Here is a 22,201-nt window from a genome sequence, read left to right on the forward strand (position 1 = left end):
TCTGCTCCACTGCAGTCATGTGTTTTAAAAAAGTATGTGCGAAACGACCTGTTGCATAATTTGCAGAAGTTTCTTTTTCTCCCCCTTAACCCATCATAATCATAATCATAATCTTTGGCAACAGGCATTGGTGCATCATGGGGCATAGCATAAGCAAAATATGCTTATTTAGGAAAGACAATAATAGCATATCGATTTTAGATGTTTTTAGGTGGATGTAGCTTTTTTGTTAGAAATCAGCAGTAACAGCCATGAAGCTACTAGCATAAATAGATTACTAACAAAATTTTTAAATTAAGGCTTATCTGGTTAAGCATTACATATTTTATTTCCTATTTATTCTATAATTATGTATTATATTTTGTATATATAAATAATTAAATTAAATGTGTCAATTTAAGCTAGCACTTTTTTGTCTTGGCTATTTTTTTATTTTTGAAGAAACATGTAGGAAGAACTCTAATACGAATCTTTCGCTCGTGTTGTTACTTGCAGAACGAAAGAAACTCATATAAATCGAACATCAGATCTCTTGCTTCCACAATTGCTCAACGAACCTTTGAAACGAACTCGAACACGGATCTCTCGCTCGCACATGTGTTGCTCCACTGCTCACACGAACCTGCTCGTTTTTTCTTTCATTCCTTCTGTCTTCATCTCATTCGTACTTATTTCTTGCCTCTATGTCATTCTCATTCGCAATTATTTTGTACACTTTTACCGTAACTCTGTAAGCAAGCGGACGTGTGTTTTCTTGCTGCAAAGTGTCGAGTGCGCGGATTTGTTTTTGCTGCTTAAATTAAATAATACTTGGGAACAACTACAGTCAGCGGACATAATATTAAATACGTGTCGCATTTCAAGCAGTAAAAAGGAGTATAATTAAAAGAGTCTTATTTCAACAAAGTAATTTTGCTTCGCGCGTAATTGTCGCTTCAACAGAAATAGAACAAGAGCGTATAACTTTGGCAATTAAATAAACGTGCGCGTGTTCAAGCTGAGAATACAAAATAAAAAACATTTACACCTAGGCAACAATAACACACATATTACATGCAACGGGAAGTGCTCAACAAGTGTTACACACTGGGATTATCTAATAAACCAATAATACGCTTGAGCTCGATTAGCCAATCCACACCCCCTGGAGCAGCCTAAACTAAAGTGATTATACCAAATAACAAAAAATAATACAAAAAAGGCATAAATATATTAAATTTAAAACAATTCACTCGTGTGTGCGCCTGCCAGTCAGTCAGTCAGTCAAGTGTTTGAGAGTGAGTGTGTGCGTGTGTGTGCTACAACTACAACTACAAACACAGTACGGCAACGTCAACAACACGCAATTGCTGTGAGTGCGACGGAGACAGCAACAGCGTGAGTCATAAAAGTGAAATGAAAATGCGGATAAAACGAGAAGCGCCGTGCCTGCTGTTATTTATGCCAATTCAAAATAACAACAATAATAACAACAGCGCTCGCATTGGTGGTAAGTGTGCTCAAAATTAAATTCAAATCTAGAGTAAGAATAAAATTATAGTGTGTATGTGTGTGTGCGTGTGAGAGTATGAGATTATTAGCAAGCGCTTTTTCCCGCTTGGAATGCCTGCTGTTTACTTTATAAATTTTGCGCGCTGAAGCGCATCCCCTTTCATCGGTGTGTGTGAGGGGGTGCACACACACACACAGTCAAACAAACATACATGCATATACATATACGTAAGCAGCAGCAACAGCCATGCTGCCTACCTTGCTGCACCCCCTTACGTCTTGCCTACCTGGCAAGCAAACAAACCAGCCGAGTCAGTCAGACTTGGAGTCAGTTTCTACTTACTTCATACATACGTGACTCACATTCGCGTGTCTTTCAGAAATAAAAGCAACTAAAGAGAAGCTTTTTTTTTCGTTTACCTCTGGGCTCTGGTTGTGGCTGTGGTTGAGAAAATATACAAAAAAAAAAACAACAAAAACAAAAATGTAAAGCAAGCAGGTTTCTGCAGCGGGCTGGCAACACTGGCAACGAAACCCGCTTTGAAACGACCTTTCGAGTACGAATTCATCGGCACAACAACAAGCAGCAACAACTTAAAAAAAAAACTTGGCAAAGTTGTAGAGTACACACACACGTATGCATACGTGTGTGTGTGTGTGTGTTGGTGTGCAGTGCATTGGCATGCGATTTGACTTGTTTTCTTGTTGGCCAGCAACAACTAACTACCAACAATAAGAAAAGCAACAGCAACAAGCTTTACATTTCCTGCCTGCGAGCATAGCGAGTAAAGTTATTTTACTTTTTTTTTATTTTATAATGTTGTTGATTTTTGGCTTTTGAGGCTTTGAGGTCGCCTTTCAACAACTGATAAGCGCAATTTTATGCTTTATACAACATGTTGAACGTTCTTTTGTGGCTGTTGCTTCACATAATTAACAACTTGCACTAATAGAGCTTCCACTGATAAGCAAGTGTATGCCCTTTGAGCAAAGCTCTGTATCTGTATGTGTCTGTGTGTGTGTGTGTGTGTGTGTTAAGCTTCGCTTCATTGCCTTTGACTTGAGCGCTAATCAAGCTGCGTGCCGAAATAAATATCTTACGTCAGTTTGTCAAACAGCAAAAATTTTTGCGGTTTGTTGTTTTTTTGAATGCGCGACAAGTTTTTTTTTTTTTTGAGGTTTCGATTTTGGCGAGCTGACGTCATTCATATGTTTAAACAATACAATGATGTTGTATGCAATTTAGTAATTGTTTATTTTGTTTGTGTGTGCAGCTAACCATAAGGACTATCCCAATAACAATAAACGGTCCAGGGAAAATCTGGCATGTGATGAGCAACAGCAGCCGACGTCACAAGCAGCGATGATGAACGCTGGCAACACTGGCGGTGGCCGAACGCCGCCGCTCATGCGCAGCTGCTCCAGTCCGGCGGTATACGGTAAGTGTTGGAGTAGAAGTTAAGTTAATGGGTAAGGGGGCATGGAATTAGTGCAGTAGCTAACTTCATTTCCCTATTGGCAACTATCTAGCTGTCAAATCAGTTAACTGCATGCTTGCATGTTCATAGTTTGTGCTTTTCATTGCATTTCATTTCCTACAAAGCTTAGAGCTGGAGCTCTTAGCAGATCAGACAACAGAGCTAGAGCTAGAGCCAAGTAGCTTTCTATTTTGTTCTCTCACGCGTTTCAGTCGCTTGACATTGCTTAAAGCGTTGCTTAACAATTTAAACAAGCAATGTTGTTATTGTTTAAGCACGTGCTGTCAGATAAATAACTACAATGTACAGACGGACGTACATACTGCTCTTATATTCGCATTGTTTTATTTATTAGCACGTTATGAAATGAATGTATACAAGCAACAATACATAATATGTAATTGTAAAACAACAATAATATTTTCAATGTCAAACTTTTTGGCAGCCATTGTCAACAATTACTCATTGCCCCTTTAGCAATATTCTGGGCTTTCTCGCCGAGCTTAGTCATGAGTTTAACGACGACTGCGATTGAGCTGAGACTGAGATGAGCTGCAGTCATTTGGCAGGCATGTGATTGCAAATAGATTTCAATGCCCCTGCACAGCTTTTATGACGGCTGAGTATACGCCAAGATTTTTCCTATATGCTGTCTATATGTTCTTGACACGTTGCTCTTACGCATTTGTCACTTATTGATGCTGTGATTGTTTTTAAATATTGTTTTGTATTCCTGTTTACGTTCACACTCAATGAGTCACAATTGTGCAAATATTTGAGCATATTGTTTGTCTGACTTAATTGCTTGATTTTCATGCTTAATGCATGAAATGCTAACTGTTCATTATCAGTAGATGATAATTACTTTTTTATTATTGTCTCTATGCGTGTGTGTGGGTCTTACCCCACAAATGCCCATGACTAATGCAATTGATTTTCATGTCACCACAGTGTGACCCACATACATGTATATTTACACACTGGGCCCAAAACATTGCTTGTTGGCCAGTTGAGTGTGTGTTGCCTTGGCTATCAATTAACACGCGAACAAAACTGAAATAATCGATCGCATTGGAAACAGTCGCAGTCGCAGTCACTCAGCCGCATAATGCAAAAGGCAGCCCTGCATATACATATATATATATATATAAGATACAGCTAGATATATACATATATACATAGATAAATAAATACGCTTGTGCGCCTCATTGAAAGTGCTACGAACTCGACAAACGACGCAAAATGTTGTTGAGATGGCAAAGCTAGCAGCCCAGCCAGCCACCCCCTTCAGCCCCGCGGGCTGACGTATCGTCTAACCCCACCCACTTGGCCTGGCCTGGCACTACTACTACTACTGCTTACACCCTTAGCCCGCAGCCCGCCCACAGGCGCAACTGCCAATAAAACTAAACTGTGTGCTGTGCTTTGGCTCTGCTCTGCTCTGTGTGCATGAGTCATGCAACAACAGCAACAACAACAAAATCGAAGGCGCAGCAACAAAATAAACAACAATTTGTTGTAGAAAATTTAGACGCTCGCTGTAAACACACAAACAATTGTATATACAATGCATACAATAGCTATAGACTGTGAGAGAGAGAGAGAGAGAGAGAGAGAGACAGAGTGAGATGGAGCGTCTACTTTTGATGATGTTGCTTGATGATCATTTGTGGCATGACATCGCAGCGAGCCACATTTATAAGAAGTTCTATCCCTCAAATACTCTAAACTAAAATCATTTCTTTAATGGAACTGTGTATGCTGCAAATGCATTTCAACCAATAACTTGTTATACATTTCTATTTCGAATTACAGATATTGAAACACATCCTGCCTCGCCAGTATTCCCACATCTATTGCTGGGCAATGGCCGCGACGCCAATGATCCCAGCAGCGTGGGCGCCAACTGTGTGCTAAACGTTACCTGCCAAAGTCCCAGCGAGAGCCATTTACAGGGTCTCAAGTATATGCAAATACCTGCCAGTGATACGCCACATCAAAATATTAAACAATATTTTCAGGAAGCATTCGATTTTATAGGTAAGTCGCATAAATCAAAACAAGCGCTAGCTACAGTCAACGCTCGTTAATTGAGCAGCCACAAGACTTTACTATATGCCAACATTTAACTGTTATTATGTTTAATTTGCTAGACTCTACTGTAACTATGATCCGTCAATATTATGCTGCTCGCTTAGTCATAGCCTTAAAAACGTGACTTGTTATTCGATGCCTGCCCAGTCAAAAGGGCAGCCCAGCTTATAGCCCAAGGGGTTGTGGCTTATAGACTGGCTGGGTGGGGGGGTAGCACTCATTGTCTTTGTTTGCTTTCTTTCAAAGATTTTTTGTGTTTTTGCTGCCACAAGCAAAAAAAATTTCTTATTTTTTTTTAATTTTCAAGGCATATGCAAAGCAGCTCGCACGAGTATATTTAGTTAATTTTAAGTGTAATACGTGTCTACATACAAACATATGTATGTCTATTATAGAGAGAGAGGGAGCAGCAGCAGCTTTAGCTTTAGCCATGGAATATTTTGCTGACGTCAATCGCATTTTTCCATTTTCCATTTTGCTCGCTTGCGGCAAAAGTTGTTCTACGATTTTGTACATATTTCATTTCATTTTAATTTTTTTTTTTATTTTAGTATTTTGTTGTTGTACTAGTTGCTTTATATGTAGTTAACGCTGTCGCGGCACGTGTGCCATGAGCTTAGCATTTATTATGATTGTCAAGTCGATTTGAGTTGATTATAAATAGTGCAGGCTGATTTGTATTTAAAATAAACTAGAGCGTGCAGATTTTAGACAGATTAAGTTGCCAGCGTTTAAAAAGAAATTAAATGCTTAAGTTTGTATTAATTGTCAAACAAGCAAAAAGAGTAAGCGATTTAAGCGCAAACGCCCATAGTGCGCGCCTTAATTTCCTTTTTATATTTTTTGTTTAGCTTCCTTTGGGCCTCCCACGCTTTTCACAGCAAAGTCGACGTCATTGTTACTGCTGCTGCTGCTGTTGTTGTTGCTGTTGCGTGTTGGCGTTGGCAGACAGCATGGCGGCAGCAACGGTGTCGTTGTCGTTGGCTTCGCTTGGAGCTCTGCTCCTGTGTTTTGCCTTTTGTTTTTCATTCTTATTTTTATACTTTTGCTTTGCATAATAGTCAAGCGCGTACGCTAATGTCCAACTTGGAGTTCTACTTTTAGTCACACACACAAACACACGCAGGCAAAAGCTGTGAATTGATATTTTATGCAAATTAGCTTGGCGCACATAACCGCAAGCGTCCTTTCTGATAAGGGTTGTCCTTGGTGCTTACGCCGGTTCCGGTTTCCACTTCCTTATCCCCTTTGCTTGCGTCACGTACGCAACGCATTGTTGTTGCTGCGGCTGCGTCTGTTGTTGCTGCTTGTAATACTTTTTTTGCCGCCACTGTTGCTGGCATGACTCATCGCACACAATGCAATGTGGAACAGCAAACACACACAGCGAGAAAGAACGAGAAGAGCGAGGCGCGCACTCCTTGTAGCATTCAGCCAGCCGCATCGATTTTTTTTTCTTTTTCATCTTATTGTTGCTATTTATTGCGCCAACGGCACTTCCCACACCCCCGCCGCCGACGCCGCCGCCGCCACCAACAGCTGCTGAGCTGTCGCAGTCGATTTTGTTTAGCATATGTTCTATTTATAAGAGCGCACGTCGTTCAGGACAACGACGAGCAACGAAGCGAGCGAATTATTTGGCCATCGTGTAGTTCCTGTTAATGAGTCATCGCCAGCGTCACCAGCTGTCTAGCAATTGCTGCTGCTGCTGCTATTGTTGTTGTTGTTGTTATCCTTGTGCGTCGACCTCGACAGCAGCATGACGTTGCAACAGACAGGTGCGTGGGCAGCAGCAACAGCTGTTGGCAACTTATTTAGTTAGCGGCATTTACTACCACCCGCCCACCAATCAAGCCTTCCATGCTATTTTCCTCACACACCAAGTTTGGGCAGCGCTCTCTTGCGTGCCCAGCAGCGCTCTCTCCCACTCTCTTCACCCGCTTGCGTTTGCTGCCAAAACCTATTAGTACTCAGACACGAATATAAAAGAAGCAGCGAAGGCAGAGTGAACAACACACAGCAAAGAAAAAAAAAATAAATAAATAATTGTGAGCGAGTGAGCTATGAGTCATGATTTTGCCCGCCCGCTGTTGCCCGCTCTCTGCTTGCTTACACCTCCACCTTCCACCTCGCTCTCTTTCTACCGCTCTCTCTCACTCACGCTGCTGATGTTTGCTGTCTGTGTCCGCTGGCTTTTGCGCATTCGTTTATTTTTGTTGCTGTTGCTGCCGTCGTCACCTTATGCTTATTGTTATTACTTTTATGATTGTCCGTATTTCGTTTTATGTACGTCTGTACTACTTATGATTTCCCATTGTGTTGCCTTTGCGTTTTCATTTCCATTCATCATAACAGCACTTTGTGTGTGCGTGCGTGTGTGTGTGTTTGTTGCTGGGAGCAAGCACCGCTAAGCGCAGTTTTGAAAGCTTAGCTCATTAGGCAAGTTCCGAATGAATTGGAATTGAAACTGTCGTTGCGCTGTCTCTTTCGCTCTTGTCAAACATAATGAAAGCATAAAATAGGTTGAGTTGAGTGGCGGCAATCAAAGCTAAAGCTCTCTATCAAAACGCCAAGTTGTCTATTTAAACTGTACCTAGGCTATGTACAAATACTATATGTACATATATGCTGAACTTATCAACATACTATCTGGTCACAAATAGAGGCCTCTCTAGCCCCCAGATAGACTAGCAGTAAACAGTAAAACAGTTGAGTCAAACAGCAAGCAGCGAAGCGAAGCGGAGCCCCTAGCTAGCTCCTAAACTGTATCTCTCATTTGATAATATGCGTATGTGTGTGTGTCTGTTGTGTGTGTGCTGTGTGGCAAGCGAATTGCTACATTTTACTTTTATCAGCGCCTAAGCATTGATTAGATAACGAGACGAGTCAAGTTTACTTGCACCCAAGGCGCGTTCAAACTGCGGCAAGCAGGGAAAACTGTTCGAGAAATAATCCTGACGACTTGCTGCCTTACTATTGACTATGACTAAACTTGCGAGACGTTGCGACGGCCTCGACGGCGACATTTTGTGTTGGCCCCGTGTGTACATAATTTCAATATTCGTCAGCAAGCTATTTATAAAATGCAAAAATGGCAACAACCACAACAACAACCAACGAATCTTTTGCAAAGGAATTTGTTCGTTGTTGTTTTTGATTTTTTGAAAATTTTGTGCCGGGCGCATTCTCATGCCGAGGCGCACAAGCAAAAAAAAAATTATAAAACACTTAATCACACATATATAAACAAATGTGCCTGTGTGTGTGTGTAATGTACATTCATACTTTGTATTATTTACAAGGAATATACACGCCTTTGAATTTCAAACGCCCGCACAATTTCTCAACAGCAAAATATTTGTGTTTATGCAAACTTTAGCGCGTTGCATGAATCACAAGAGAGAGAGAGAGGGAGATACAACTCAAGCCGGTCAAGCACAAGCCTCTCTTTGTTGTTGTTGTTGGGTTGAAGGCGACTCAATGTTGGACTTGGAGCAGTCGCTTTGTTTCCGTATGACTCGTCATACCAAGTTGAAGGTCAAGAGCTTTGCACAGGCGTCTCCAGCAGCAGCAGCTGGCCGGCTTGGAATGATTCACGATCGTAACGATCGCCAGTCCAGTCATTAGGCATCCTGTGACAGCACCTGCCACGGCTGCCACGACGGGTTCTGAGTAAGCGAGCGAGCGTTGCACGTTCCTCGTTTCATTTTATGATAAACTCCAGCCGAAAGTAATTAAATATATTTGTATTGTATTTTCCAACAAACAAACACAAACTACTTGTTGCCGATATCATGTTGCCGACTAGTGGTTGTTTTATTTCTGCTGCCCCTGCTACATTTCGGGCCATGAGTCACAGAAGCTGTTGCAAGCTGTGACCCTTGTGCTGTGGCTTAATCATCATCAGCAGCAGCAGCAGCAGCAGCAAAAGTGAAAAGTGAATTGAGCAGACAGTGCGCAGCATGATAGGCATCCCAGGTCTTCTCAATGTCTGGCGTCGTCTGCCACTTGGCCCAGTTCTGTGTGCAGCCATGACGCACAAAAGAGAAGCTATTACGCAGCTGCTGCACTTAATCATCGGCATATTTACGGGCGGGCGGGCGGGCGGATTGGCTGGCGGGCGTGCTACCCAAAGTTGGCATTACGCATAGTTAGACATTAGCCCGAAATGGGAGTCACGACGACAGCCGGCGACGTCGCTTCCAGGCAGCTAGCCCTATATATGAAATGGCGCTTGAATAGACACGATCCGCACCGTAGTGTGGACAGCTCATCGCTGGACTATGCGCTGCATGTTTAGTCATAAATGTCGCACCGTAGTAATTGATGATTACTAATCCCCCAACCGGTGGCCGCATGCATACCGAACATATTGCATATGAATATTGCCAACCTAATCAGTTGGGCGGCATTATCAGTCCAGAGCTAAAACCAACTGAATGCACACGACTTGATTGATAGCGCCGAGGTGCGCTCTTGTGGCAATAACGTGTTGCAGCTTTCATTCCATATTGCAACTCAAGACTCAGCTTGGAATTCTTGGTAACAAAAGTTTGAAGCTTTTGAGCATTTGAGTCAAAGTTTTCTTTGTAAACGAGCAAAGCTGCATGACGTTAATATTATATTTAGGCAATTGTTTGTTTAGTTTCCGCTTAGAACATTCTCTGCGCATGACACATTCGACTTTAAAGGAAATCAATAATTTATTTCTGGTACTTTTTTGGACTCGCTGGTCTAACATTGTCGACTGTGCCTAGCTGTGATTTACGCATTTGCTTCATATCAGGAACAGGAATTGGCTTGCAAAGTAAATTGCAGCTTTGGTTTAAAGTCAAGACTGCTGGCCCACTGTAGCTACAGTGGCGCATTTGCCTACATGCCGCGGCCTTTATGAGTCACTTGTGGCTCTTTGGCGTGTTTATAGCGCCGTTTTATGCGCTGATTTTAACTGTCTGAGCGACGGGGTCATTAACTAAGAGGATTTATGAGTGCTCTGCGCGGTGACCAGTTGTCTGCTGACGACACACACACACACACATATATGCATATGTTGGCATGTGTATTTATTTTTAACACAGCCTAGAATAAACGCCTACGTCCTTTTGTTGCTTTTTTTTTTATAAGCAGCTGACGTACGCGTGTTGATTATTAATATTTTTTTTTATTAATAAGCGAATTTTCCGTTTGTGCTTTATCATTGCTATTTGCTAATTTTATTTGTAGTTATCATTGCGATAACTAAATCAATTTCTACTCGTTGAAACTGAAAGAAATTTCGAGTGTTTGTAATTTATGAACGTACTTACAATACTATAGCGCATGCTTATCAGCTGAATTCATTGATAAAATAATGTAATGTGTGTGCGTATTTGAGATAAAACTAGTGCGCAAGCCACTTGACCAACTATGACTAGCCAGGCAGCTCTTACTACAGTCTAAGCTCAATAAATAGCAGCGCGTGTAGCCAATGCAGCCTGTACTTGTTTACTTTAAGGCATGCACACTGTACTTTGACTTCATTTACGCTCGCGCTTATCAATTGATAATAGTACAACATGTATGCCTTGTGGGCCGCGTGCAATGTAAATTGAGTAGAAGGTAACGGTAACTACTACCAAGTTGTAAGTGTGCGAACGAGTGGGGGGAATAGGCGCCAGTCAGTCAGTCAGTCACATCATGATGATGACTAACGGTTTACAGCTTAGCAAGAACTGATTGATAGCAACTGGCTTACAGTTAGATTCGCTCTGAGCGCGTGTGTGTTGTTTATCAGCTGTTTGGAAATCAGACAAGTGCTGCCTTGTTTGATTTCGCATGAGTAATCATTGATTAGCAACTGCAAGGCTGTGTGCACTTCCATACCCTTGACGCCGCTTATGTCTGTCCCCCAGCAGCAACAACATGATTAGATAGCCGTTGTGAGGCTCAAATGCGCAAGAAAGGGTGAGAAAGTGCTGAAAAAATACTACGTATGCTCATTGGGCTTTAAGGCTTATCTGGCCCGAAAATAACAGCGTAAATTATGAGTTAATAAGCGCGTGTAAGTGTGTGTGTGTCTGTGTGTGTGCGTGCGTGTGTATAAATATTCTCAACTGCTGTGCGCTGTATGTTTGTCAATAAAGCAACTGCATGACTCATCGCCTCACACTCTCTCGCGCTCTCATGCGCGCAACACACCAATACAATTACAACATTATCGACAGCCAAACAACTGAGAGCGTCAATATCAGCAACTGAAAGCTCGCAGCTATACAAAATTCGCTCTCAGTTCAATGAAGAGAGAGAGCGAGCAAGTAGCTGTAAAGAGCGTGGGTTGCTAAGCGGGCAGAGCAAGGGGAGTCGTCGCAATCATTTTGCGTTGTCGATACATTTTTCTTCTTCTGCTTTTGCTGAACTGCAGTTGAATTTGAATTTGATACTTTTTTCCGTTGACTTCGTAGTCTGCACGTTTTATGCTTTTTTTGTTGTTTGTTGTACGCTCAGCATGTCCAATTGGCATTTATTAAGGCAAATTTGATTGGCTACAGCAGCCACAGTTGCAAACTGATAACAATGAAAGAGCAATTTAAAAACTAAACATTAATTTATCTCTTTTGTTTCTCTTTTTTTTCTTGCAGAGGATGCACGTAAAACTGGTTCCCGCGTCTTGTTGCACTGTCATGCGGGCATCTCGCGCAGCGCCACCATCGCCATTGCGTATGTGATGCGCTACAAGTCGCTGTCGCTGCTGGAGGCCTACAAGCTGGTGAAAGTGGCACGGCCAATCATTTCGCCCAATCTGAACTTCATGGGGCAGCTGCTCGAGCTGGAGCAGAGTCTGCGCAAGAGCGGCGTGCTGGCGCCGCTGCCAGTGTCGCCCATCACGCCCAGTCAGCCACACACCACAACCTCTAGTCAACTTGTGGAGCAGCCCGAACAGGAGCAGGCCGCAGAACAGCAGCTGCAGCAGCAACAGCAGCAGCAACGACACACACGCAAATCCAAGTCAGATAGTGAGGCTATGGACGAGGATGTCTATGATTATGATGATGTGGACAGCGGTGCCAGCAGCTTCGCCGGCAGCAATTGCTCCTCGCGGCTCACCTCGCCGCCCATAACGCCAGACGAGACGCCTTGCACCTCGGCAGCGGCAACAGTCTCCGAACTGGACTCACCCTGCTCCAACAGCAGCAGCGGCATTGGTCTCTGCTCTGCCAGCTCCAGCTGCAGCTACATGCTCAGCAGTGAGGCGTCCGCACCTGCGCCGGTCTCGCCCACATTGCTGTCGCCAACGAGGCCGCTGGGTGGCTTCAAGCGTAACTCACCCGCCAAGCTGAGGCTCAACCTGGAGTCGAGCTATACAAACATACCAAAATCCATATCCTGCATATCCATACACAATGCCAGTTTGCGCAGTCCGCTGCAGCGGGAAGCGCCAGCCACGCCCAGCTGCGAGGCAGCGCCTGCGACGCCCACGCTCGAGAGCAGCAGCAACAATAACAATTTGGTGGCGGCCAGCTCGAGTGATTGAATGGAAAGCTTTGCCACCTACAGCTGTGAATAAACTTAAACTCTTATGTGTACATATGTATAATTAATGCAACAATTGTATTTAACGCATATAAACAAAAGGATTAAGAGCATAGAGAAGAGAGAAGAAAGAGAGAGAGAGAGAAAAACAGTCACTATCCAATTCAACGAGATCATAGAGCGTGTGTATATTTTGTACCTAAAAGATGTTTTCACAACAACTCAGAAAAACCAACTAGCGGGCTAACAGAAATGAATGAATATTTTAATATTGCCCATGTGTAATAAAAATATTATAACTTTTTGTATGTAGTTTAGACACCAAGTAATTGAAAAATGCAAAACAAAACAACAAAAAAATCAAACTATAATCCAAAAGTATGCGTTTAAGAAATATTGCAACAGATCTAAAGTTGTTTGAAAACCTCGTAATGTTTTATTTAGCATAATTTAAGTTGTAAGCCAATCTTAACTATATATCGTAAGCAAGCAAATATAATAATCGTATATTACAATTACTATGAAATTTCAAATAGTTTTGCTACCTTGCCACACACTCACACACACACATACACTGCATTAGCATCCTAAAAACAGAAAATACTTTTAACAAAACTGTTGTAAGTTTTATGTTACTGTACTCCTCCCCCCTCTGCCTGCCCCCGCCATCAACACTAGACACACACACAGTGCACTATACACATTTATTGTATATTTTCATTTCTTTAAAGTGAGCCCAAGCAGCATTGTTTGATTTTGTGTTTGTGTTTTTTTAGTTTTAGCTATTTATAAACGAATGTTTTGAGAGTTGTATGCAAACCGAAATTCATATGTTCGTTAGCTTTTAAGTCTTGTAAGTTTAAGGCTCAACACCCAAAAAGTGTAACACGTGCGTTAAGTAAAGAGAAAACAATAATAGTAACCAAAACGTAAAATGTACTTTTCATTTGAATCTGCGCGCCAACAAATCTCGTTCGTTTGTCAACACTGACCTCTTGAACCCAATGGCCCTAAAACTGTACGCCAGAGACATTTTTAATTTGTACAAAATGTTTTTATTCAATTGGCTGTTCCTACATATTTCTGTAACAGTTCCTCCTTACGCTTACGCAGCAGCGCCTCTTGCACATCTTGTTGCGTAGGCACGGGCACATGGGCAGTAAAACGTGGCGCCAGCAGACCATGTGGATCGTTCTCAGTTGCTCGTTGTTTAGCATCCTCGGCAGCTTCGCGCGCAGGTCCAGACAAGGGATAGATCTCTTCGTCTTCCTCTTCGTCATCAATAATGCGACCGTCGCGTGCCATTTTCTCGCGCCACTCCTGCACCGCCTTCTGCATAGCTACGCGCTCAATCTTCTCCTCCAGTGGTATTAACACGCCATCTTCATCATCACGATAGCCATAATATTCGGCATCAATGTCTTTCATTAATTCGGCACGCGTTTTTCGCGGTGGCGGAGGTGGATCCTGTTCAAAGAGCTCGCGCACGCCTGGTAAATCTTTGGCAGCTCCAAAATATTTGTAACCTCGATTGCCAGGCACTTCGCGTCCCTCAGCATCAAACATTTTCGGACCATAGCGTCGATAATGTGGACCGCCTAAGGAGGATATCTGATTCTCCCAGTGCCGCTTCTCACGCAGCAGCTTGTTGATCTCATCGTTAAGATCACGTATTCGAAACTCTCCCAAACCAGCTGTAATCATACAGGTTATGAATGTTGACATGAATAAGTCTTGACTACTTTACCGTTCTGTATTTGTGCTACTTTTTTGGATATTTCGCGTATTATTTCCAGTCGAAACTTCTCACACTTGGGCAGATCAGAGCATTCCGAAGCCAAGTATGGCCGGCGTTCCTTTTCCCCAGATTCATCTTCTTTTGCGGCGCGCCAACGCGCTAACGTTGTCCTATATAACAAGCACATTAATTCACAGTTGTTTCATATAACTATCTTACTTACATTGCTTTCTCTGCATTTCTCGCCTGTAATTAGACATGATATTTAAATTTATTATTCAAAATTCACATGCAAAACGTTTACTTACCATTTTGATGTTTGTTTATTTTCCTGTTAGTGGTGAACAGCTGGGTCGTATGTTGCGTGGTGGTTGGTCGATAAATTGTATGTTCAAAGCAAAGATTACCAACTACATTAAATATGGCAGATAGATTTAAAAATTAGTTGCGTGTATTCAAAAAAACTAATAGAATAAACTTAGACTTGCAAATGTATATAAATAAATTTATTTACTTTGTTTACGTCATCAAAAAAGTAACTTTATAAGAGATATTTGAATGCAGTTTTAGAGCCACTGCATATATTTTGCATAGTTGGCAACACGACTGGACGCTGTTAACTCTAGCTGTTATTGAGCAACTTATGTTAAAACAGATTGAAGAGAAACACCTACGCCATTTATTATTTGCAAAGAAAAAACTTAGTTGTACAAAATAAATATGTTGGCGCTAATAAATAGGATCCTGGACTGGTTCAAGAGCATCTTCTGGAAAGAGGAGATGGAACTCACGTTGGTCGGGCTGCAATTTTCAGGCAAAACGACTTTCGTCAATGTTATTGCAGTGAGTATTTTGCAAATAGTGAGAGTGTGGGCGGCGGCTGCTCAATTGCGGGCTGAGGGGCTGTGTGTGTGTACCGCAGGCTATGACAATACAAAGAAGAAAACCCAAAAGAAAAAATAACAATGTAAACGAAAAGTTAAGGCTAGCGGGAAGGGCCATTCAACGGCGGTGACCAATCGGTCACTCCGCTTGCTATTGATTTGCCTCTGCTTCGACGTCATGCAGTTAACAGTGTTATTGTAACTAATTTTAACAGCGCGACATTAATTGAAGTTAACAAGTTTTATTATGCTGTGCTGCAATCAATATAAACTTGTGATTATTTGCATAAATGTTGACCACTACTATCAACGCACAAGTCACAGTTCCAAGCAGAACCACTGATAAGTGTCTAAAACAAATAAAATGCGGGACGCCTTTGTCAGCTATTTAATGTATGAGTGTATGAGTGGTTGCTATGAATCATGTGTGTGCGCTAATCAACACCAGCAGCAGTAGCAGCAACAGTAAGAATAGAAAATTTTAAACTAATTGCAGCGTACGCTGACATGGACGCTAAACTAATTACATTGTTATTGACTCTTTGCAATTGCAGTCCGGCCAATTCGCGGAGGACATGATACCCACAGTGGGCTTCAATATGCGCAAGATAACCAAAGGCAATGTCACCATTAAAGTATGGGATATTGGCGGCCAGCCACGATTCCGTTCCATGTGGGAGCGCTATTGTCGTGGTGTGAATGCCATTGTGTAAGTAATTGTCTGAAGTATTTCCTGTTACATTAATTGAATTGGATTTACTTTTAGCTATATGGTGGATGCTGCTGATTTGGATAAGTTAGAAGCGTCGCGCAATGAGCTACACTCGCTGTTGGACAAGCCGCAGCTAAATGGCATTCCAGTGCTCGTCCTGGGCAACAAACGTGATCTTCCAGGAGCTCTAGATGAAACCGGTCTGATTGAGCGCATGTATGTTACTGCTACAGCTGCCATTTGCTTATCCATCTATTAATATTACATATTTTTAGGAATCTATCGAGCATACAAGATCGGGAAATATGCTGTTATAGTATTTCATGTAAAGAAAAGGACAACATCGACATAACGCTGCAATGGTTAATTCAGCATTCGAAGAGCCAAAGTCGTTAGATTATTAGCTTACTATACACTCACACACACACACTTACACTTATACACACACAAACTTAGGCACTCTCTCTCGCATACACTAAACAACTAAAGTAATTTACAGTACATAAATTAATTTGGAGTAGGCTGTTAATTGATATACATACTATATGCGAATGTTTATTTAGGTGAGATGAAAACCAAACGCATTGGCTGTATATGATTATTTGCATGTGCGTTTGTATATTCTAATTGTAATTTCCAAAATGTGTAGTTGTGCATTGGACGGGTGCTTGTCGTTAGGACCAAAACGTCTCGAATTTGTTGTTCACAAAAGCAAAAGCAGGCAAAATCTATAACTGAATATGTATGCCAATGGATTTTAAGTCTTAAGTAACGTTGCTATAAACTACGCCCACAACTACAAACACAATACAAACTAACACATCATATGCTTATTTTTGAAATTTGTCACTTGGTCGTGCAGCCGTCGTTGAGTTTTTTGTGTGTCTTTGAATTTGTTGCTTGTAATACCAATAGTTAGGATTATGTTTAGTGTTTATTGGTGTGATTATATAAACTATTATTATTTTTTATCATCATTTTTATATAGAGCTATAAACTACAAATATAAAATATGATTTACATTTGTATTTATTTATAAATTACATTTTTGCTTAGCGAAAATTTTACAAAAAGACGTTTCATACTAAATAAAAACAAATATATATATATTTCCAATTCTATGCTAAACTGAACAATGAATAAACATTTTTCCAATGCTTAAAGGCCATAGCTAATAAATAAAACAATTGCAGACTGTAAACAAATAATTCAGTTACACTTGTCAATTTTGTAAATGTTTGCTCCTTTGCTTTATATAAAAAACAAGTAAAATGCAAGCGCCGGCACGCTTACGTATCATCACCTCACACAGCCAGTTGAAAACAAAAAATATGATTTATTATAAATGAAACTATATTATAAACTACAATAACACCAATAACTAAATGAAAGGAAATCTCCATGTGAGCAAAGCGATATACAATTAATAAAGACTATTAAGAACATTTATGGAAAACCAATACAGAAATCTTAATCGAGATTGTTACAAAACAAAATGTTTCTAATAAAATACAACAAAATATTGTATGTGTATGTAAACTACAAGTGCTGCCATAACTTCATGTCCCTACGCTCATTGGATTTATTATAAACGCATAACACCTCGACACGGAGTAATGTGGTAGCTGTCAAACCAATAAATTACGCACAATCGACAGCATAATTGTTAGCCTAGGCTAACACAAGTGAGCATCAAATATTCCAAACATATATTTTCAAATAATTTATAGTCGCATTTGAGGCGCTGGCCAGCAGTGGGGCCACCCAGCTGCCTGGAGCACGGCATGGCAAGTGATCGATGCCACAAATGCAGACGAATTCGAACGCATAAATACAACTAACTGGCGGCCCTTGACAGACACTGCTAATTACAAATTCTGTGTGCAGTGCTTGGGAGCCTTCCAGGAACCCGTACGTGGTCAAGTGTTTGGGCCAGTGCATCGCCAGTTCTTGCGCACTTACACGCTAGCACGAGCTAACAAATGTGTCTGTGACTCATCTGTAAATATTCTCATGCCTGCTGTTGGTTTCCTGCTTCCTTTTGCTGCTACTGCTGCTGCTGCTGCACACTTATGCGTCAACGTTGACGTTCGTTGCCTAAGTCTTTTGTTTTTGGCTTGTTAGCCCAAACAACGCGTTGCCTAATAATTCAAATAGAGTTAATTACACTTTTAAATGCTGGAAATTAGCATTATGCCCGATAAGCATCTCTCTCAATCTCGTGGCGCTGCCTGCCACAAGCCAAAACTGACCATAACTTGTGTAAAAGTTCGCCAGCTTGTACTCGCGACAAGCTCGTTAATTTTCATAAACATAAACACGTCACGAACCAAAAAAAAAACAACAAAAACAGAAAAGATAAAACAAAAACCACAAAATAACTAACAACTAGCATTACGCATAAGAACACCAAAGTGCACAATAACCAGGGCTGCAAAGTTTAAGCTTATTATGAATTGATGGAAATTCAACGCAAATTGATAGCCAAATGTAATTGAAGCAAAATGTTAATGCAGCAAGCATGACAACTGAATGAAACTATAATTTCTAATAATAAAAAAATATATATTATATTATAATAATTATTTTCCTATTTCGGTTATACATATATTTCTAACACTCTAACACACAAACTAAAGCTAGAGGCTGAAAAGCAATTTGCTGCGTTTCGAACAAAGAGAATAGAACGCTTAGCATGAAGTTTAAATAGATTTAGAAAGTATAGAGCATACACAATATAAGTTAATAAAAATGCTCTTCCTTAATTACAGACTGCTTAGAAATACTTTAGGCTAACAGCAAAGGTTGTTATACATTTTTAAGCTCTTGAGATATTCGCAAAATCAAGCAACTAAAAGAGCAAAAAAGTAGAAGAGCAAATAAAAAGAACTGCGCTCTATGAAGTCGCTGCTAGGACTTCTCTTCAATGATAAGTGAAAACTAGCATTTTCTAATTTGCGAGCCTTCACTGTACTTATTTGAATGCTTGCAGCCCTGTACATTTGGCAGTTGGTCAACTGTCTGCATGTTGAGCAAAAATTAAACGCATTTCTGCTTAAGTCTGTAATTTCTGCTAATTTTTAGCGACTTGTGCTGCTTGTATAATGACATTAAGCATGAGCATAAAGCGAGTGCTTAAATATTTTGCAGGCCAGCCACATACACACCAAATGAGCCATAATTTGTATGCGCCACAAATGACAAATGCCATCGCCAACGCCAGCGTGCTGTCTTTGAAGTGAAGCCGTCAAAAGTAATATTTTGCTCAGGGTGTTGGCCATAAATAGCAGCGAGAGTGTATAGAGTAGCCAATCGGATTGGCAAGGCGCAGCCATTGGCTTGTCTATGGGGGCTATGGCTCAATTTGGCCAAAATGTAATATAATTGAAGGCAAACTGTGGCCACAATGCCACTACTGAGAGCCCACCAAAAGTGTGTCTGCCCAACATGCTGTGCCACCTGAAAAGTTCCTGGAATTACTTAGCAAGCAAGCAAGCAAAAAACAAAAATAAAAGCAAGCGAGCAGGCTAAAATAATAAGCCAGGCATAAAGTTCAAGCCTTAACAAGATGAACAAAAGCCTGTCCAGTGCTATGGCGCTGAGGCTGCTGCTGTGGCTGCTGCTGCTCGTACTTGGCAGACTCGTGGGCAACAATTTTCATGTTCTTGCAACATTGCTGTTGTTGTTGCTGTTGTAGTTTGCTTTGCATTTAAGCTTAAAGTTGACTGTCAGTAGCAAGCAGTGTACAACAACGTAGAAATGCAAATAAGTTTGTCTCTTTTGGTTGCTGTGTTTTATTTATTTATTTTTGCTGCTGCTTTTTTTTTTTGTTTCTGCAGAATTCGTTGCCTGATTTCCACCTTTAGTTGCAAGCTGTTCGCGCCTGTGGGTCTGCCTTGCAGCCATGTGATTTATCGAATTTTATTGGCTGCGCCATTTGCCTTTTTAGCATTTGCTTTATTGCTCAGAGTGTCTAGGCCATAGGTGAAACATAATTCACCAACGAGAGCTGCAGCAACGAACAGCAACGAGCAGCAACGCGCAGCTTGTTGCACTAATAAAGTGCTCAGGTGTGAAGTCTGCAAGTTGCATCTTACCTTGCGCTTAATTGATGACAACATCTTGGAATTTTGCGCTGGCATTTTGCGCGCGCAAGTCTTGTCGCCTTATTTCACACTCCAGTTGCATTCCCCAACTGGCCATTGGCCAGTTGGACCCCAAGGGCAGCGCAGCCCATAGCCAGAGGTTGAGCCACTGAAATCTGTTAAATAATGAAACATTTGCACGATACTGGAATCGGTATCGCTGCAGCAACAGACAGAGAGAGAGAGAGAGAGAGATAGAAAGAGAGACAGACATTTATATACTTAGTACATATATCGTACAAGATTTCCGGGAATTGAAAACTGCTAAAAATCGTGTTTGATTTTATACGTTCTTGGCCTCAGCCTCCGTCCTCTGTATCTGTATCTGTGTCTGTGTCTGTGTCTGTGTATGCTGCATGCAACACACAAATGTGGTACCTGTGTCTGTAGCTGCTGTAGCATCTACGATATGCGTCGTGCCTCAACATGCAATCGCAAATACAAAATACAAAACGAAAGCAGCTTGTTAACTAATTAAAACCGAAATATATGCAAATCAAACTCTGCTGATACGAGCGACCGACCACAGCCAAGCAAGCAGCAGCGAAGAAGCCGTTGGCCAGGCCAAATCTCTTAGAACTACACAGAGTGCTACCGTATTTAGGGGCTCGCTTTGCAATTAAGCCAAGTTAAAGCGACAACGGTGCTGCCATAATGCTATTGAAGACGCCCCACCAAAAACTAAATAGGCACAAAGCGCATTGTGCAAAAATTAATTGCAACATTTTGGTGGTCCCCAGTCCACAGTCCCCAGCAGCAGCAGCAGCAACTGCAATCAATTCAAATGGATTTCTCTCGAAGCCAAAGCCAAAGGCTGCAGCGATTTACGACAATGCTGCCCAAGACTCTTGCGCTGCTGTTGCCTTTTTAGAGCATTTTATTGGGTTCATTGTGGCGAGTATAGGCAGAGGCAGCAGCATCCCCAGGGCCGCTTTTAGGGTCGCTTGCGTTCCCCCAGAGGCGCGGGCGGGCGACTAACATTGTCTGGCCTGCCAAGGTGCGGACATATGTAAAACAAGCGCATGAACAAGCCAGCGACAGAGTCAGAGTCAGAGTCAGAGTCTGAGGCAAAAAGGATTCAATACGCCTGCACGGATTCGAATTCGAATTCGGAAGTGAAATTTATTTTGCATATCGCGCTCGCTCGCCTGCCTGCCTGCCTGACAATGCTCAGCGCATTGTCTTCAAGTGCTCTCGTGCTCCTGGGAAACTTTGCCCTCGGCGCATTTATCAATGCGCTGGCAGTCAATTTGGCTCTGCCCGCGATTGTCACTGGGAAATTATCCAATTTTGTGGTATTCGCATTCAATTGCGAATTGCCAGCGCTGTCAATTTACAAGGCAGATTCGCCAGCCAGCCAGCCGGACGAGTAGCTGTCATGGTGATGAATGCAATGCCACAGCAACAGCCCAATGCTGTCTGTGTGGTCGAGCCGACTACACAAGCAATAAGGGCACACAACGCTTTATGGTTAAGCCTGTAGTTGTTGTTGCTGCTGGAAAGGCAATAAAACTCATAATCTCGTGCGGCTGATCAGTTCGATCCGTAAGCTAACCCCTTGCCGACTTAACCGACCATTGCTTCCGGAGATGTTTGTTGCATATTATTTTTATTATTTTATTAATTGCATCAAGATCAACTGTGGCTGCCGCCGCCAGCGCCAAACTTGTGAAAAGCTGATAAAACCAGCTAAAAAAAGAAAGAAGAGTTTACAATATAAATTTCACTAATGAGTATTTACCTTTTGCTGTGGTGTGCAGTGCGTGTGCAGCAGTAAGGTTTTACATATGGGGCGTATGCTTAATGCTAGATTACTATCGCTTATTTCATGTGCGCTGAACTTAACGGCTGATCGCTCATAAAATTAATCAAGCTGCTTTAGGCAACTCTCAATTTTATTTTTTTTGGGATGGCTGTTATTATTTTCACATACTTTGGTGGGATTTCCTTACCTTAACAAATTGCTTTTGTTATCGCCAACATTGATGTTGCCACAAACAGCGAGTTGAATGCACTGCGCACAACACACCACAACGCCCCCCACCCCACCCACTGCAACTTTCTCGACTGCTGCACGTACTCGCGTCGTCCAGGCGGTCGCTCGACTTAAGCCCAAGTCCAGGCCAGTCCATTCCACGACTCAGTTTGAC

General features: G+C 41.7%; 3 protein-coding genes across 3 annotated transcripts; 2 read left to right on the top strand and 1 right to left on the bottom strand.

The window, feature by feature from the left end:
* The first annotated feature begins 1,243 nt into the window (after window positions 1–1,243).
* LOC108603331 (tyrosine-protein phosphatase vhp-1) lies at window positions 1,244–13,499 on the top strand. The gene is made up of 4 exons (XM_017992055.1): window positions 1,244–1,489; window positions 2,766–2,930; window positions 4,785–5,009; window positions 11,681–13,499. The coding sequence occupies exons 1-4, from the start codon at window positions 1,396–1,398 to the stop codon at window positions 12,571–12,573; spliced, it is 1,377 nt and encodes a 458-aa protein (XP_017847544.1). The 5' UTR covers window positions 1,244–1,395; the 3' UTR covers window positions 12,574–13,499.
* A 128-nt stretch (window positions 13,500–13,627) lies between these two features.
* Window positions 13,628–14,696, bottom strand: LOC108602498 (pre-mRNA-splicing factor ISY1 homolog). Its single transcript, XM_017990626.1, has 4 exons — window positions 14,619–14,696; window positions 14,534–14,556; window positions 14,320–14,480; window positions 13,628–14,266 (listed from the first exon to the last, which is right to left on the bottom strand). The coding sequence occupies exons 1-4, from the start codon at window positions 14,619–14,621 to the stop codon at window positions 13,632–13,634; spliced, it is 822 nt and encodes a 273-aa protein (XP_017846115.1). The 5' UTR covers window positions 14,622–14,696; the 3' UTR covers window positions 13,628–13,631.
* A 264-nt stretch (window positions 14,697–14,960) lies between these two features.
* LOC108602235 (ADP-ribosylation factor-like protein 8) lies at window positions 14,961–16,872 on the top strand. The gene is made up of 4 exons (XM_017990283.1): window positions 14,961–15,153; window positions 15,749–15,903; window positions 15,961–16,122; window positions 16,182–16,872. Exons 1-4 carry the CDS (start codon window positions 15,031–15,033, stop codon window positions 16,300–16,302), a joined length of 561 nt encoding a protein of 186 aa, XP_017845772.1. The 5' UTR covers window positions 14,961–15,030; the 3' UTR covers window positions 16,303–16,872.
* The last annotated feature ends 5,329 nt before the right edge of the window (window positions 16,873–22,201 follow it).

This window comes from Drosophila busckii, chromosome 3R (genome assembly GCF_011750605.1).
Source record: "Drosophila busckii strain San Diego stock center, stock number 13000-0081.31 chromosome 3R, ASM1175060v1, whole genome shotgun sequence".
NCBI lineage: Eukaryota > Metazoa > Arthropoda > Insecta > Diptera > Drosophilidae > Drosophila > Drosophila busckii.

Bases quoted from the DNA above. Each gene is read 5' to 3' on its own strand.
- LOC108602498 (XM_017990626.1), bottom strand. The intron at 14,481-14,533 runs GTAAGTAAGATA...CTTGTTATATAG, and splicing joins AGAAATGCAGAGAAAGCAAT to GACAACGTTAGCGCGTTGGC. The intron at 14,267-14,319 runs GTAAAGTAGTCA...GTATGATTACAG, and splicing joins AGTAGCACAAATACAGAACG to CTGGTTTGGGAGAGTTTCGA.
- LOC108602235 (XM_017990283.1), top strand. From the start codon at position 15,031: ATGTTGGCGCTAATAAATAGGATCCTGGACTGGTTCAAGAGCATCTTC. The intron at 15,904-15,960 runs GTAAGTAATTGT...ATTTACTTTTAG, and splicing joins CGTGGTGTGAATGCCATTGT to CTATATGGTGGATGCTGCTG. The intron at 16,123-16,181 runs GTATGTTACTGC...ACATATTTTTAG, and splicing joins ACCGGTCTGATTGAGCGCAT to GAATCTATCGAGCATACAAG.
- LOC108603331 (XM_017992055.1), top strand. From the start codon at position 1,396: ATGAAAATGCGGATAAAACGAGAAGCGCCGTGCCTGCTGTTATTTATG. The intron at 1,490-2,765 runs GTAAGTGTGCTC...TTGTGTGTGCAG, and splicing joins CAACAGCGCTCGCATTGGTG to CTAACCATAAGGACTATCCC. The intron at 2,931-4,784 runs GTAAGTGTTGGA...TTCGAATTACAG, and splicing joins CTCCAGTCCGGCGGTATACG to ATATTGAAACACATCCTGCC.